Here is a 16,464-nt window from a genome sequence, read left to right on the forward strand (position 1 = left end):
TTGCATCTTGAAGTTAGTTATGTGTAGTTACATAAAGTTTCCAATTTCTCGTTAATTATTCTTTGGGGTTAGTTCCATGTAGTTGTATCCAGTTCTCAATTTTCCGTTAATTATTCTTTGAGATTAGTTCAATGTCTTTGCATCCAATTTCCAATTTCCCATTAATAATTATTTAAAATTAGTTCAATGCATTTGCCTCAAATTTTTTATTTATTGTAAATTATTCTTTGAGGTTAGTTTGATGCACTTGCACACGTACAATTTCTTATTTCCCCTTAAAATTCAGGATCTTTTTCTGCCTACTTTTTCTGGCCATTTTACTGATGAGAGTGAAGAAAATAGACTCAATAAGACAATGTCACAAACACTTAGAGCCCCAAATCAATTTAATTCAACACAATCAATAACTATTACTAATGGGAGATAAAGAAGAGAACACATGAAGAAGTTGTTAAAAAAATATTTTTTACTTTAAAATCACTACGTAGCAGAGAAATACCCTGAGGAGTTCGATAGTGATTAAAAATCCCAATGGAATCTAGTGGTCCATTTCTATGAGTAAACCCGAGTGATGTTCCTAGATCCTCATTTATTGTTTTAATAGTTTATACTTGATGATCTCTCAAATGATTTATTATATTATATTTGTCCTTTTGCCATAGTTGGTGTTTTGTCTGGAGTTTTTTTTTATGATCTCATCGTTGTTGGCTTTGGAGGTAAAAACCTTTGAAGCTGCAGATTAAATGTGAGCATGTCCAAATGTTGTTGGTGGAGACTGGAGATAACTCCTTAGAAGTAAAATAGATTTAGGAAAAGTATCTCTAGTAATTCTAGTAATTGAAACATTTTTAGCATATAAAAGAGGATTGACAGTTGAAACCATAGTATGCTCACTTATCGAACCCTAGCCTACAGCCATTTAAAACCAACATTGTTTCATACGTCAATTTAAAGCTCCTACCTCGACTATAAGAAAAGCTGCAGAGTGGGGAGGTTGTTTCCAACTTTCCTCAATTTCTTATTCTCTTTCAAATAGAGTTTTTGTTCAGTAATCTCACATCACTCTTGATCTTCTCCATGCTGAGCCCAAAATATTATGATAAGAACCTTTTCCACATTGAGTACCCATCTCCACGTTGGCAGTCGATTGGGTATCTTACAACAGGCCAGACTAACAATGCCTCTTGGCTGAAATCAAATTGCGCCTTAGATGAGGGCTGCTAGCTCCCAGAATGAGGTCAAACGAATTCTAAGGGACTGAACACATTTACCCTTTGGCTTTGCTACTTTTCCCCTGATGAACGACCACCTTTGAGATTAATGTTTAACCCCATAATCTGAATACCGTATTCAAACACTGCACTTGCCAGATTCCCTGGGGTAAAGACGCATATTACAGGCAATAACAATATTACTATTAATAATGAAAGAAACTCGTTTACTTAGGACTTAAGTAATGGTTATAATTAAGAACAAACTATATTAGATAAATTGACCTAAGCTAATTCTTTCCGACTATTGGCCTGCCATAGCTAGGTCCATATACACAACCTTCTTTCTCAACTCCTCAAGAAAGGGAATCCCTGAGGTTGCAAAGAACAGATCGCAATTCCAAATTCAAGATGTGCCTGCAGATTTCCTATTTGATGAGCAAGTACAATGGACTTAATCTTCTTATTCATCTGAAAGAGATACCTCTCGAGTAATTAAAGACTTTATGAACTGCAGGCTTCCTTAAGATGTTTGTAATTGCAAGCAATTTCCCAAGAGAATTGATAGGATTCCAGTTGCTAGGAAATCACACTTCTCAAAATAAAATTGATAAGATGAACTGACCTGAAGTATCTCCATCTTCATATTTGCTTGTCGTAGTTGAGTCGACCGAAGGTGCAACTGTCTCTGAGTTCATCAGTTCATCAACCTTCAAAGAAGACATCATAGTTACAAAAACTGTGGTTGTGTGCATGTGCATTAAGTAAGAAATCAAAGAATTGAATCTATAACAGGAACCTATCAATATTCAACAGAAATGATAAGTATATGTCAATCTTAAGTCATATATACTTATTACATTTATTTTACATTTATTGTTAGAACATACAACCTAAATCGATTCCTAACATCTGAAGCTACAAAGAAGAAGATTCAGCGCATTAAACCGAGCAATAACTATCTAATTGAAAATGGAGACGGAGTGAATTTTAATGAAGGCTTTTGATAAGATTTCGGTGAAGATTGAAAGAGAGGAATAATCAGAGAGAAGTATTTTTGTAGTTTTGTTTGTAAAAGTTTTGTTCGCAATCTTCCTTTTTTCTCTCCTGATTTTTAGAGAGAATTACTTTTGTAGTTTTGTTTATAATATTCTTTTTTTGTCATCCTTCTTTTTTCCCATTTTTAGATCTTGCTACTCCTCACATTTCATGAGTCGGAGAAGATGATTGCTACGCTAGGGTAAATCAAACAAACATACCAACTCATAACACAGTAAATTGTTTAAAGGCGGTGAGGAAGTACCTAATTTGTATCTCCATACGTTGGTTTGCTTTTTGATGTAATAGTAACACTAATGCAAACAATGCAAGATAATAACTGCACAATCCTTTGTTCACCATCCACAATCCACCTTTCACTTCTATTCATAGCAACTACAATGCCACAAAAAGAAAAAAGAAAAATATTAATAATTATAATATATAATGTTTATTAAAAATTGTGAATCTTGCAACTACCCCTGAAAAGAGAATTCGAATCCTAGAAAACAAAACGTTGCTGACTCATTTATAAAATACTATCAATCATGATTAAAACCCCAATATATTCATTAAACATATAAAAATATATATATAATAGCAGTCCTTTTTAGAGCCCTCTGAGGGTGTCCATGTCGACAGGAAGATTACGAAAAATCAGGAGAGAAAAACTGCGAGTCTGCGATACATGTCTCCAACAAAAACTCCGAAACTTAGGGATACAGTTGAAGAACGCAAGACTAAGAGTTCTCTCTGCGGACGGAATGAAACAGAGAAACCCCGCATACTAAAAACCATCTCCCTCTCCCAAATATCCTCCCCACCCCAAAATCTCATCCTCTTCTTTACATAGATCGACCCAACAACACTAAATCCCATTATAGAAAACATTGAAACCATTTTCACAAGTTTTTAATTAGTTTTAAATCATGTTCACAAGTTTTTGAATAGACCCCCTCTTTAGCCTTTTTGATCATTTCCTGATGAAGATAACACTCTTACAAAAAGAGATAAAACCAAACTAGCGATTGAAGAACTCCAAGACAAACTGTTAGAAAAACTTATATTTGCACCAGAAAGGAAGGAAATCAATTTGGGGAAGTTGAATGATAAAACCCTCAAGGACTGGGATCTAATTGCAGTAGCCAAGTTTTACTGTAAGAAATGGATTCACCTGAGTTCTATAGCAACAAGTCTTCAGCAACAATGGACTACTACAGGTAACTTTCAGATAAATACCTTATCTAAAGGAAATTTTACAATTTTGAAGGATCTCTTGACTATAAAAGAGCTCTTAAGTGATTTACCCTGAGTAAAGTGATTCAAAGTCAACAAAATTGTTGCTCATATATTGCAGTAGAGAAACTAAATGTTGCAAAGTACATTAACAACTGTGAGCATGTACGTGAAGGAATGTAATAATTTGGTATTTTGCAGTTTTCTATTTAGGTGCAGCTAATAAGCTTATGACTAAAAGAGCATAAATTAACTTATTGATCCATTGATCTTTCTATTTATCCCTTCTTTCAGGAAGTGTCATAGTGAATGGTTAGTGATTTAGTTTTGTATTTGTTTTAAAGGATTTTGAAGAATACTGAGACTTGAACGAATGTGGAACAAGGCCATATTTGAATAAGGTCATATAGTTTTCTATTTCAGTTTTCATGCCAGCATATAAACCATAGACTTCCTCATGATCCATAAGCAGTTCCCCTTTTTTAAAATGTGTTTTGTCGTAGTTGAAGGATCAAGCTAAGGGTGTTCTAGGATTGGCAATAAGTGTAATATGAAGATGTTGGTATGATGTCATCATGGTTTCATCTATTCATTGAACACGGTGCTAATATTAATGAAGCATCTCTTATATCTTATTCAACATTTAAAACTGATAAGTATCTTTTTGTTTTTCAGTGTAATTTTCTACGCGGCTTTTCCAATTGTGGTCGGGGCATTTGTGTTGGTTGGGACATATTTTTTTGTACGAGCCTTTGATTATTGCTATGGTGGTTGTCATGTTCAGGAAAGAGAAGTTGGACAATTTACTTCAAAAACGTGTGCACAATTTTGCCTTGCTACCTCCATCAAATTAGGTACTTTTAACTAATTTTCATTGCTCTTTATAATTCATAGACATCATCTCTTTTAGCAATTTGGTTTTCATTTAGCAAAGCAAAGTCTGCATGGGACTGTTAGATGTCCATTTTATATAGCCCTAAAGTATTAGTTGGGGGCTACAACAAAGTTGTTGATGTTGTATCCCTGGGATTATTTCTTACATTTTTTCTCAGTGGAATGACAACAAAGTTGCTGATGTTTGTATCCCTAAGGTTATCCATATTTTCCAATCAATAAATTGTTGGAGCTTCATATATTCAAGTTCTATTGTCTTGCTCTAATAGTTTTCTAACGATGATAATCTAAAAGGAATAATGTGATCTAGGTTCTTGAAGTGAAGATATAACTGAGTACAATTAATTAAGACATAGTTGACAAGCTAAGTAAGCTTAACGTAGTAACCTATCACCCATACCTCTTTTAATCTTAGAATCACACTTGATATTGAAGATGGTAGAAGGCTGTTCTTCGGAGAATTATAAATTGAACACGTATTCTTCAATAAGAGATGTGTCTTCTAACCGGCGTAGGGTGTTGCTACTGTGAAAAGTAAAAGTCACAAACAATTTTAAATGTGAATTGATGCATGGAATTGTAGGCTTAATGGAGAACAATATATTTTGTTCTTATTGTAGATATTGCCAATTCAGTCTTTGATTGGACACACAAGAAGGATATGGATCATATGGGTTCAATATCTCAATTAGAAAAACCTCGAAGGATTCCTAATCTTTATGAGCGCCCCCTTTTGAGCTCTCTCAAGTGTCCACGTTAGTTTTTTAGATTTTATCTAACTGAAAAATTAATAACAATGTTAATTTCAATGAATTTTATATGGATCTTGATCCAGTTGGAATAATCAATAGGATAGATATGAATGTAGCTACCGACAATTAAAGTGATTGGCTGAATCAGATTCTTCCTCTATGATCTTTTCTAGGGAGGAACAACACCATCAGAAAGGACTGAATCTCAATATGGTATTCTCTCTAATTTTATTTTCTAGGCTAGTTGATTTCTTAAACTTCAATTAGATTTAAGAAAAGCCCAAAGTCCAAATAAGAAACCTAGCTACCTACGTTGGAAACCTTATAAGTTATAACCAAAAGAAAAAAAAAGAAAAAGAAAAAACTCTTTATCAAAACTGATCCCAAAACCAAAATCTAAAATTTCTCTTTCTAGTCACTCAATTGATCTTCTCCTCGCCTCTCCACCCTAGTACACTCTCATAAACAATAGGTTTGGTTTGGTTTTGACCTTTGGTACTCAGATAGCAATCATCAAGGTTTTCTTTTTATTTTATTGTTTTGGATTAGTTGTGCTTAAATCTTTTATTTTGATTGTTGGCTTGATATGAATGATTTGATTGTCACATGGAAACCTTGAACACACACTCTCTAGCTCAATGATTAGATTGTATACACAATCTCCATTATTGAGCTCAATGATTTATAGCAAAAAAAAAAGGATAAGATTCTTCTAATCATTTGTCGGAGTAATTTAGACATGTTTAAACAATGATGGAGTTTGTGTAGCATGTCACTGAGATGCACCCTTGGCAGAGATGCCATCCTCCCTACCTGTTTCATGGAGAAAGAAGGAAAACCTTTATCGTGGACTAAATTCAAGAGGTGTGGTCAACGAAGAATTATCAGGGTAATTGGTGAAAGCGTCAATACCATTGATCAGGGTAAGCTCTTTTTTGGTTTAAATATACTTATCTTATTTTTTGCCTACTTCACTATTTTGATAAACGCCATTTATTGTTCATTTTGTTGACAAAAGGATTCAGATTGTATGTTCTAACAATAAATGTAATGAGTATATATGACTTAAGATTGACATATACTTATCATTTCTGTTGAATATTGATAGGTTCCTGTTGTAGATTCAATTCTTTGATTTCTTATTTAACTCACACGCACACAACCACAGTTTTTGTAATTCTGACGTCTTCTTTGAAGGTTGATGAATTGAGAGACAGTTGCACATTCGGTCGACTCAACTACGACAGACAAATATGAAGATGGAGATACTTCAGGTCAGTTCATCTTACCTATTTCCTTTGCTCGAAACTGGGTATCTCTTTCAGATGAATAAGAAGATTAAGTCCACGGTACTCGCTCATCAAGTAGGAAATTTGCAGGCACATCTTGAATTTGGAATTGTGGTATGTTCTTTGTAACCTCAGGAATTCCCTTTCTTGAGGAGTTGAGAAAGAGGGTCGTGTATATGGACCTAACTATGGCAGGCCAATAGTCGGAAAGAATTAGCTTAGGTCAGCTTAGCTCATATATTTTGTTCTTATAACCATTACTTAAGTCCTAAGTAAATTGATTTCACTACCAAACTGCAATGCTTTGTTTTTTCAACAGTGTGTTTTTTATGAGTTTTTGATTTGCATACACTAAGCTATGGGTTTAAGAACTCTTCTTTGATCTTCTGCCCCTTTCAACCAGGTATGTCTTTGAAATCGTTTTTTTTTTTTTTGCATAATGATAATACCCCTTTGGTGATATTGGTGTATTTGCTCAAGTGATTTCTTATTGGAATTTTGGATTGATGATTGTTTTTTAGAATACACCAGAATGGCCATTTTGTAACAGGGCAAATATTCCATTTGTAATGTTTATATCCGTTACTAGCTTTCTAACGGATATAAATATTAGGCATTACATTATCCGTTACTGTACATTATTTTCGATTATTTTTTATTTATTTTCCAAGGATTTCTTTATTTTCTAATATAGAGTAACAATTATATCTGTTAGAAAAGTCGTAAGTAAGTTGTTTAACTAAAAAAAAAAAAAAAAAAAAGTGAAAATAAAACACACTTACAAGAAATTAAATAAAGTCCAAAATCCGAAATGAATCACCTCTCTCTACTCTCAAACTTGTCTCCCTTCAGGAGTTCAATATCCTCCTCTCAAGCTTGCATGATTCATTTTTTATCTTTTTTTCCAATGCCCATTTCTTATAGTTTATAATCTTTAGCTTTTAATTTGTGTTGTACTTAAATTGTTGGGAGTCAATGTTAATGTTCCAGAACTCCAGTTACATATGCTACAATGAAAGAGTGTTTAACTTATGTGAAAATATAATTGGTAGTTTCCTAGTAGGTGATTTTGTTCTTCCTGAAACTGATTTATTAGTTCTTAGTGAGCGATTTTCATCTGTTTGAAATTGATTTATGACCTCTTATCGGCCTTGTTCGTTGTTCCTCTGAGTGACATCCTTAGTTTGTTAGATGGCTTTAAGTTACATGTTATATTGTATTTTTAGTCTTTGGATCCTTCATTTTTGTCCTTCATTTGTGATGTCACAACTATCTCCCTCTCTGCATAATAGACACTAGAATGTGTGGTCTGGTTTTAGTCTCTACCCTAGTAGAGGTGTGATGGCAAATGATAATTTGAAACAGTTCCCTCCTTCATCTGGTAGTGATGGTTTAGTGGTTTAATCACGATAAGTTCTACCAATATAATCATACCCCTCGATGCTAATTCTTTGGCACAACATGCCTTCATCATGTATCATGTCTCTTAGACGTATTGGTGTACCTCAATCTTGTGTCTCTTATCACATTTAATGCTTTCTAGTTTTTTGAAATTTGGCGCTTTTATTCAAATGTCTCATCAGGTGTTGATAAAGCTCGTGAATTTTTTTGGAGCCATTCGTTTGGAGATGAAACATAGTCCAATTGTAATATAATTTATTCTCTTACCATTGGGCATGCTTAGATGCTTACCTGTCTGCTATGTGCTCTGCTGGATGTATATGTGAAGGATGCAAAAATTCGTTTGGCATCAAAGAACGTATGCTCTAAACTTTCATTAGAAAGTGGATACTTGTGTAATATTGAGCATGTGGTGGCACTTGATTCTAATGGATATGTTAGTATTCATACTTATTAGTTGACATTCTATATACTTATATTGAGTATGCTTATCTAGTCCTTTAAAAGGAAGAATATTCATGATGTGCGCGTCTGCTGGGGATGAGCATGTGGTGGCACTTGATTCTAATGGATATGTTAGTATTCATACTTATTAGTTGACATTCTATATACTTACATGATTGGCCCATTGGCATTGTCCTAGTAACGGCTAGAGCTCTCTGTAATGGTGTTTGTAGGTTTATACATGGGGCAAAGGCGCTCTAGGTCTAGGAGATGAGATTGACAAGACCACTCCAACAGTATTAAACAACATTAAGGGATTCCTTGTAGTACAGGTATAATTCCTCTCTCAACTATTATCGTGTTTCTTACTTAGCCCCACTGTTCACGTATTCCACCTCTGCTTTCTTTGTGTGCAGGTATAATTCCACCTCTCTCAACAAAACGTCTCTTGGATTTACACTTGTATATATAATTTTATTTGGTAAATGTAACTTCAGTTCGAAGAAAGAACTATTAAGCTCAGAAAATACATATAGGAAAAAGATCGAGAACAAAATTAACAAAACACAAATGAAATGTAGCTAATTTTACACCGTAATCCTTTGAAGTGTACTCCTAGTGTGAAACCAAGCTATTCATTGAATATTAATACATTAGAATATCAAGAAGGGTTACTATTTTGAAGGAGAACGTGTATTGACTGTGTTCTGCACCCAGGAGCAAATAAAGGTTCAGCTTCTGCTCCCTCTCTGTTCTTCCACAAAGCAACAGTTCTTGATGCCATGTTAGTTCCCCGTACAACCATAGCCATGATGTACGTTGATCAATACCAAATTGTGGTTCATTTTAGGAGGAAGGCTTGAATGCTCTTAGGTGCAGATGACCCCCTCACATTTTGAAGATGGATCTGCATCAGTAATGCTAATAATATATTAGGATGGTTGCAAATGCATGTGTTTCACAGTAGTCATTTGCATATTAGTAGTGCATCTCCTTATTTTTGTTACTTCATGTCTGTAGGTACGCATTATTCTTATTGTGTATTTTCTGTTCATCTACTTTATCTGTGTGCAGGTTTGTGCAAGGAAGAGGAAGACCTTTGTTTTGATGGACACTCACACTCCCATCAAGGCTGTGAAAGCAAGCTCTCCAAATAAGAAGTTGGTCTCACCTCCAAAAAGGTAGTTTATTTTAAAAAGGCTGTGTGCAGGTTTTGTAGGCTCTATCTTAAAAAGGTAGTTTATTCCTCGTGTTCTATGTTATTCAGGTATGCCCACCCTTTAAACGTTGAACCCAACATATATACTTGACCAACACAGCAATATTATTTTTGAAGGATATGCACTGTTTTTGGTCGATTTACAAGTACTGTTTTTGGTTGAAGATTATAGGATCAAGTCAATGGGTCCATTTGGCAAAAGCTCCAACTAAAGGAAGAAAAAAATATTCTTACGGAAACTTGGGCCACTTTACTGAATGATTCTATCTGCTTATGTGGTAACTCAAAATTAAACATTGTACTCGTAAAGTACATTAATACTACTTATATCTATTCTTAGGTTTATAGGTCTTTTGCTATTAGTTATTAATAATGACAACACAACTTATGATTTTTGTTTCCTTCATTTGATCAGGAGGCGTTAGATACTGTTCAACTTTGTAAAGATGATCAAGAGAGCATAGTACAAAATATCCCGATATATCCCGATATTTGGAGATATATATTCATATTTCAGAAAAAAATATATAAATATCACGATATATTAAGAGATATATACGACTGCAAATATCAGTGATATTTCAACGATATTTGGGATATTTGCGATATTTTGGGATATTTTGCGATATTTTGGGATATTTTGTGTATATAATAATTTTATTTAATATTTACCATTATATTTCAAATAAATATAAATAATGTATCATGATATATCAAAAAATATCCACAATATCCACGATATTTTTCGATATTTTGGATATATCCACGATATTTACATGTGAAACAATGTCAAATATCCCCAAAGAGGGGGATATATCCACGATACATATCCAGAAATTGAATATCGATAAATTCCCATATCCTGATATTTTGTACCATGCAAGAGAGTACATTTGCTATGCTTGCTTCTTTGCTATGGCTAGGAAACATTTCTGTTCAAGTAATTGACAATGAGAACCATGTGTTTGTTAGGTTTGTCAATATATGACTATATGTATATGGTAGAAATGAATCAAGGAAGGAAGTAGGAAAACTCATTGTGAGATTTTGTTTTTGTTTCAATGTAAATTGTGATTTGGATTGGAGGCTTTGTTTCTTTCTATGTAAATTGAGATTTGGATTGGTGGTTTTATTTCAAAAGTTCAATTGGTTATTGGTTTTTCTTGTTATTCATTTGTTGTTTGAGTTGTTGTGTAGATATTTATGTGAGATGGAATAGTTAGATGTGGAAGAATTAGATTTGCAGGGAGGAGAAAATTTGACCCAAGATTTTTTTTTTAGTGGCTACAGTTTACTAACGGATATTTCCGTTACAAACAATAGTTAGTAAATAGCACATCTATTACTAATGGATATATCCGTTTGAAATGACAAATTTAATCGAGCCATCACAGTTGACTATCTGTTACAAAGAATTTTAGTAACGAATATAACCGTTACTAAAATTATTATCAGTAACGATTATATCTGTTACTAAATTTGGCCCAAGTGAGAGTGACACCCAGAACTAACGGATATAACCATTAGTAAAAATATAAGTAAACGGATATAACCATTAATAAACACATTTTTTGGTGTAGTGCCCATTTGTTTGTTTTGTTTGTTTTTATGGACATCTCGAATCTTTGATTGATTTATAGAAATTTTAGGACACAAATTTATAATTTTGTTGATTTAAGAGACACTTTAGTTAATGATGATAGTATCCATTTGCCTGGTGATATAGTTTTTGAAACTGAAGCAATATTGTTGAACCCAAAACAAAGAAAGTAACCCAATTTTCATTTTCCTTGATAACCCTAGCTTTTTTAACCAAAAACAATGATTCGGCAAGGAAAAAAAAAAAAAAAAAAAAACCAATTTCCCCATTTTCCATTGTTCTCCCTATTCAATACCAATAAAAATCAATTCCAAATAAAAATAAAAGAAAAACAAACATAAGTCCCGATTTTTACCCAAAAAAAAAAAACCACAAAGCTAATCAACTCTTTCTTTCATCTCCCATCGCATCTTATTCTTTCCCATGTCAACAGAAATTCTCGCCTCCATTCTTCACAACCAAAATTTCTCGGCCACAACTTCTTTACTCTAATAATAATAAAAGAATTGTATTTTGAGATTTTGTTGAGAAGGAGAAAAATTGGAATTGGAAGTAGTAGTTATAGTAGAGGGTATTTTGTGAAGAATTGATGTACTGTGAGAAGTGTTTTTCAATGATTTGACGAAGAATATTAAAAGGAAATCTGATGCCCAGGGAGAAGGTGGTGTTGACCATAAGGCGCTACTTTGCTTCTGTCTGCCCATTACACCAAAACAGTTATTTTGTGACACTAGGTATTTTTTTATTAGTGACGCGTGTGACACTATTTTTGCGTCACTAAATTGCTAATGCCGTCACTAATTTGATAATTTTGAAAAGTGTTAAAAATTATAGTGACGGCAAGAGAGCGTGAATGCGTCGAACAAATACTTTCTTCTTCAGTCTTCACCACTCCTCTCCAGTTCCCATTACTAAACCAAATCCGCCTTCGATTAAAACATAGTAATCTAGAAATGAAGTTTGAACAAACTGTAGAAATGATTGAAGTAAATCTCGAAGGCGAAGATGTTGAAGAAGAAGGAGGAACGCTCGAAGATGCTACTTATTTAATTGAGAAAGGGGCGATAGCTCGTAATTAATCGAAGACTTCCTATTGTTTCGCCCTTATGTTGAAATCAGGTCACTTTCTTATTTTCTTTCTCTTACTTCCTGATTAATCTCGTGTTGGGTGGAAGAGAAAGGACACTTTTTGCCATCGATTTCTTTCAGTTCATCACATTTGCTTATGAAAACCGTTTTTTTTTTTGTATGGCTTGGTATACACTGAATGATTTCGAGCTATGGATGGGTTTGTTGTGGAATTTGTTGGATTTAAGGCAGGACCAGTTTCATTTCTCTGTGAAGCAAAACATGTTTTGGAGTTCTTGGGTTTTTCAGTTAATTTGTTATAATCATATGATGTTTTTGTATGATTCTGTTGGAATTGAGTTTTGTTTTTTAATTTCAAGTTATCAAAGGATTTGGTTGGAGAATATCAGAAGTTTTAGGGTACGAAATGTTTTGTTTGTTTAGGTCGGAGTGAAAACAACTTTTATTTGAAGTGGTTTTTGTCCCATTGGTTAATGTCTTGACTGTTTTAAAGATAAATGCCTCATTTCATAAGTGTGGGATTTTTAAATGCTTGCTCTGTCAAGGACAAGAACAAACGTAACTTCTAGCGTAGGTATTAGGTGTTTTATATACACAAGTAGCATATACTTTGCGAAGATGTACTCGTCATTTTCAGATGCAGTTTTGTGGTTACTAGTATTTGATGTTAGAGTGGAGTTCTTTTGATAATATTTGTTTGTATAGATTATCAGGACATGTCTTGGTTCCTTTGTTACTATTCTCATGAACTCTCCTGCATGGGTTGCTGTGATTATTTGCAAGATGATGCACATTTGAGATGTACTTTAGTCGATTAGTTTAATGCTTATGCAACTGGAAGGAGAGGCTACATCTGAAGCTATTTGGTCATGCTTAACTTGCTCTTCAAGATAATTTCTGCTGTAATAGATAAGTAATATTTGGCTGGCTGCTTTGTCATTCTGAACTTTCATGCTGTGTTAATGAGGGATAACGGGATGTACCTACTTAAGATGCTTGTATGCCTCTTAGATGTGAAAAGCTTTGAAAGGATAGTAGGATACACCCAGGGAAAGTTCAACAAGGTGTACTATTTAGAGGATTTCAGACGTAAGTAGCCATATAGAACATAGGCTAATGTGCTTTAAGGATCTAATGTGCTTAAAGGATATGCTACATATATAGAACATATTACAGACGTAATATGCTACATATAGAACATAGGCTGGGTTACCTAATGTGCTTTAAGGATCTTGGCACTTACACCATCACCATTTATGAACAATTTTACAATCTTCTTCCCTAGTTAATTTACTATGTTTAGAGCATAAGTTTTTGGTTAATCTGCCAAGGATTCATATCCTGAAAGGAAGTTTACCAATTATATGTGAGGTTGCTCATTGGTGTTTGAGTTATGTGCCACCTGTTACGTTAATGCAGCCAGCCAAATATTACTTATCTATTACTGTTTGCGTTATGTACCACCTGTTACGTTAGTGGGCTTATTCAACTGTTTTGGGCCTGTTATTTATATTTTTTATTGAATTATGTTTATTGGGCTTGCTTTGGTATTTTGGGCCCATTACATTATTGGATCTGTTTGATTTTAGGGGCCCGTATTTTTAGTTAACCGCGTATGGATGATTTCATGTCTGGTCCTCGCGAGCTGTTGCTAAATTTGTTGAAGAGAATTATCCTTTGCTACCAAAACCCGATTCTCTGCCAGGTATCTATGCTTTCTTATGTTTTTGATTGCTAATCATGTCAGTTGTGGAATTTCACGGGAAACTTCTAATTTTTTGTTTTTCGGAAAATCAGGACTGAAATATACTTAATAGTTCGACAATATTCTTTTAAAAAGTACCAGAACTTACTGATTTTCTGATGTAAATGCTAATTTCCAGCTTCTGTCCCCCCACTTGGTATTTTCAACTATATTTTAAACTTGAATCTTCCTGTTTTTTTTGGTATGCTTTGGTCACAGGAGAAGGTGCGAAAGAGGCACTCAGCAACACCTGGTGTTTCATTGGGAGGGAGAGTTAGGTAAGCTGCAAAGAAGGTGGATGCTGATGTGGAAAGTGATGAAGTATCCGAAGGTGAGGTTCTCAAGTCTTATAAATGTATTGGATAGAACATTTCGTGAAGCTCTTTTATAGTGCCATGTTCTTTTAAGAATTCTGGGATTTTTTTTTGTATTACCGCAGTGTTCTCCCTTTTTGAATACCCTTGTTGAAAGTCACAGTGTTTTCTTTTCATGTAAACAAAATTCTTTTAGCATTGATTGGGTGTATTAGTAGTATTCATCTAGGTGGTGGTTGGGTTTGTTCATGCAGGCACATTATGCTGAAACAGGAGCAACTTCCATACTGGTGGCTATGAAGACGAGAAAGTCGAAACATGGTGGCTGGTTTTTGAGGTCTTTCTTGTCGTTTAATAAGTCGTTGTCCACTGGTTCCTTGTAAGTGTCGGGACTTGTATAATGTAGTTGTTCACTGGTTCTTTGTAAGTTAATACAATTGTTGAGTGGAATTTATGATTTAGACTAAATATGTAGAAGGTTTACCGTTATATTATTGTTTTTTGAGAATTGAGAATACAATGTAATGTAAGGTATTTTTAATACAAGATTTGTTATTTTTTTACTTGTGAAATGGCAATGAGTTGTGGAGATGAAATAGTAGTGATTGGAGCACCTGTAGGTAGTTTCAAATATGTTGCCAGCAATAATATTTTTTTTAAAAAAATATTAATACAATTTAGTGTCGCCAATATGACGTCACAAATATTTGTGGCGCCAAAATGCCATCACAAAAATAGTGACGCCAATATGCCGTCTTTGTGACGTCAAAATGACGTCACAAATTAGTGACGCCAAAGTGGTTCTTTGTAGACGTCTCTGGTTTCTTTCCCCTTTGGTTCTTTTCACCATTCATGTTTGTACGCATAAGGATATCTCATATTTTTTTATTTTATTTTTAATATATACACTTTTACCGAGCAAAAAAAAAAAAGATGATTCTAAGGTACTATTTCACACTCATGCATCTCAACTCAACTTGGGGGTTGAAGTTTCAATCTTTGACGAACACTTTCCAAGCTTTTACGTATTTTGTTTAATTAATCATTAGTTAATTAGCTAAGGCTCAGACAAAGTTTAAGTTTTGGAAGTTTAGTCTTTTGGTTTAAGTTTACTTACCAAGAGTGATATCTGGGTGATTTGATCTATAATGATGCAGTCATCTCATTCGACCTATCTCTTCCTGATGGAGTTATGAGATCTCAAATCAGTCTATTCTTCCTGTTATTAACACAAATATTTGTGACGCCAAAATGTCGTCACAAAAATAATTGACACCAAATTGTGACGCCATTTTAGCGTCACAAAAAAACTGTTTTGGTGTATATTTATGATAAGTTCCGGACGGTACCTTTTGAGAGTTATGTCTGTGGATGGGAGTCCATTATGCTATGAAGACTTCCATAGAGGTTTTTAGGTTTTTCGTTTTTGTTTCTTTGTCTCTGGTTTCTTTCCCCTTTGGTTCTTTTCACCATTCATGTTTGTACGCATAAGGATATCTCATATTTTTTTATTTTATTTTTAATATATACACCTTTACCGAGCAAAAAAAAAAGATGATTCTAAGGTACTATTTCACACTCACGCATCTCAACTCAACTTGGGGGTTGAAGTTTCAATCTTTGACGAACACTTTCCAAGATTTTACGTATTTTGTTTAATTAATCATTAGTTAATTAGCTAAGGCTCAGACAAAGTTTAAGTTTTGAAAGTTTAGTCTTTTGGTTTAAGTTTACTTACCAAGAGTGATATCTGGGTGATTTGATCTATAATGATGCAGTCATCTCATTCGACCTATCTCTTCCTGATGGAGTTATGAGATCTCAAATCAGTCTATTCTTCCTGTTATTAACACAAATATTTGTGACGCCAAAATGTCGTCACAAAAATAATTGACACCAAATTGTGACGCCATTTTAGCGTCACAAAAAAACTGTTTTGGTGTATATTTATGATAAGTTCCGGACGGTACCTTTTGAGAGTTATGTCTGTGGATGGGAGTCCATTATGCTATGAAGACTTCCATAGAGGTTTTTAGGTTTTTCGTTTTTGTTTCTTTGTCTCTGGTTTCTTTCCCCTTTGGTTCTTTTCACCATTCATGTTTGTACGCATAAGGATATCTCATATTTTTTTATTTTATTTTTAATATATACACTTTTACCGAGCAAAAAAAAAAAGATGATTCTAAGGTACTATTTCACACTCACGATCTCAACTCAACTTGGGGTTGAAGTT

General features: G+C 33.9%; 1 protein-coding gene across 25 annotated transcripts; it reads left to right on the top strand.

The window, feature by feature from the left end:
• Positions 1-2,905: 2,905 nt before the first annotated feature.
• On the top strand, positions 2,906-14,803 carry LOC147499546 (uncharacterized). 25 transcript variants are annotated; one of them, XM_086561307.1, is made up of 12 exons: positions 2,906-3,469; positions 4,161-4,339; positions 5,305-5,344; positions 5,927-6,054; positions 6,329-6,405; positions 6,511-8,179; positions 8,499-8,597; positions 8,983-9,049; positions 9,340-9,446; positions 13,763-13,878; positions 14,137-14,248; positions 14,486-14,803. In XM_086561307.1, exons 6-9 carry the CDS (start codon positions 8,105-8,107, stop codon positions 9,420-9,422), a joined length of 324 nt encoding a protein of 107 aa, XP_086417433.1. In that variant the 5' UTR covers positions 2,906-3,469; positions 4,161-4,339; positions 5,305-5,344; positions 5,927-6,054; positions 6,329-6,405; positions 6,511-8,104; the 3' UTR covers positions 9,423-9,446; positions 13,763-13,878; positions 14,137-14,248; positions 14,486-14,803. The 25 variants fall into 24 exon arrangements, 24 of the variants coding, with proteins under 24 accessions (XP_086417433.1, XP_086417437.1, XP_086417446.1 ...); XM_086561311.1 differs by having other exon boundaries at positions 4,270-4,339; XM_086561299.1 differs by lacking the exon at positions 5,305-5,344 and having other exon boundaries at positions 6,511-8,396.
• Positions 14,804-16,464: the final 1,661 nt, after the last annotated feature.

The sequence above is a fragment of the Coptis chinensis genome, chromosome 5, assembly GCF_015680905.1.
Source record: "Coptis chinensis isolate HL-2020 chromosome 5, ASM1568090v1, whole genome shotgun sequence".
NCBI lineage: Eukaryota > Viridiplantae > Streptophyta > Magnoliopsida > Ranunculales > Ranunculaceae > Coptis > Coptis chinensis.

Bases quoted from the DNA above. Each gene is read 5' to 3' on its own strand.
- LOC147499546 (XM_086561299.1), top strand. From the start codon at position 3,414: ATGGATTCACCTGAGTTCTATAGCAACAAGTCTTCAGCAACAATGGAC. The intron at 3,470-4,160 runs GTAACTTTCAGA...TTTGTTTTTCAG, and splicing joins GCAACAATGGACTACTACAG to TGTAATTTTCTACGCGGCTT. The intron at 4,340-5,926 runs GTACTTTTAACT...CACCCTTGGCAG, and splicing joins TGCTACCTCCATCAAATTAG to AGATGCCATCCTCCCTACCT.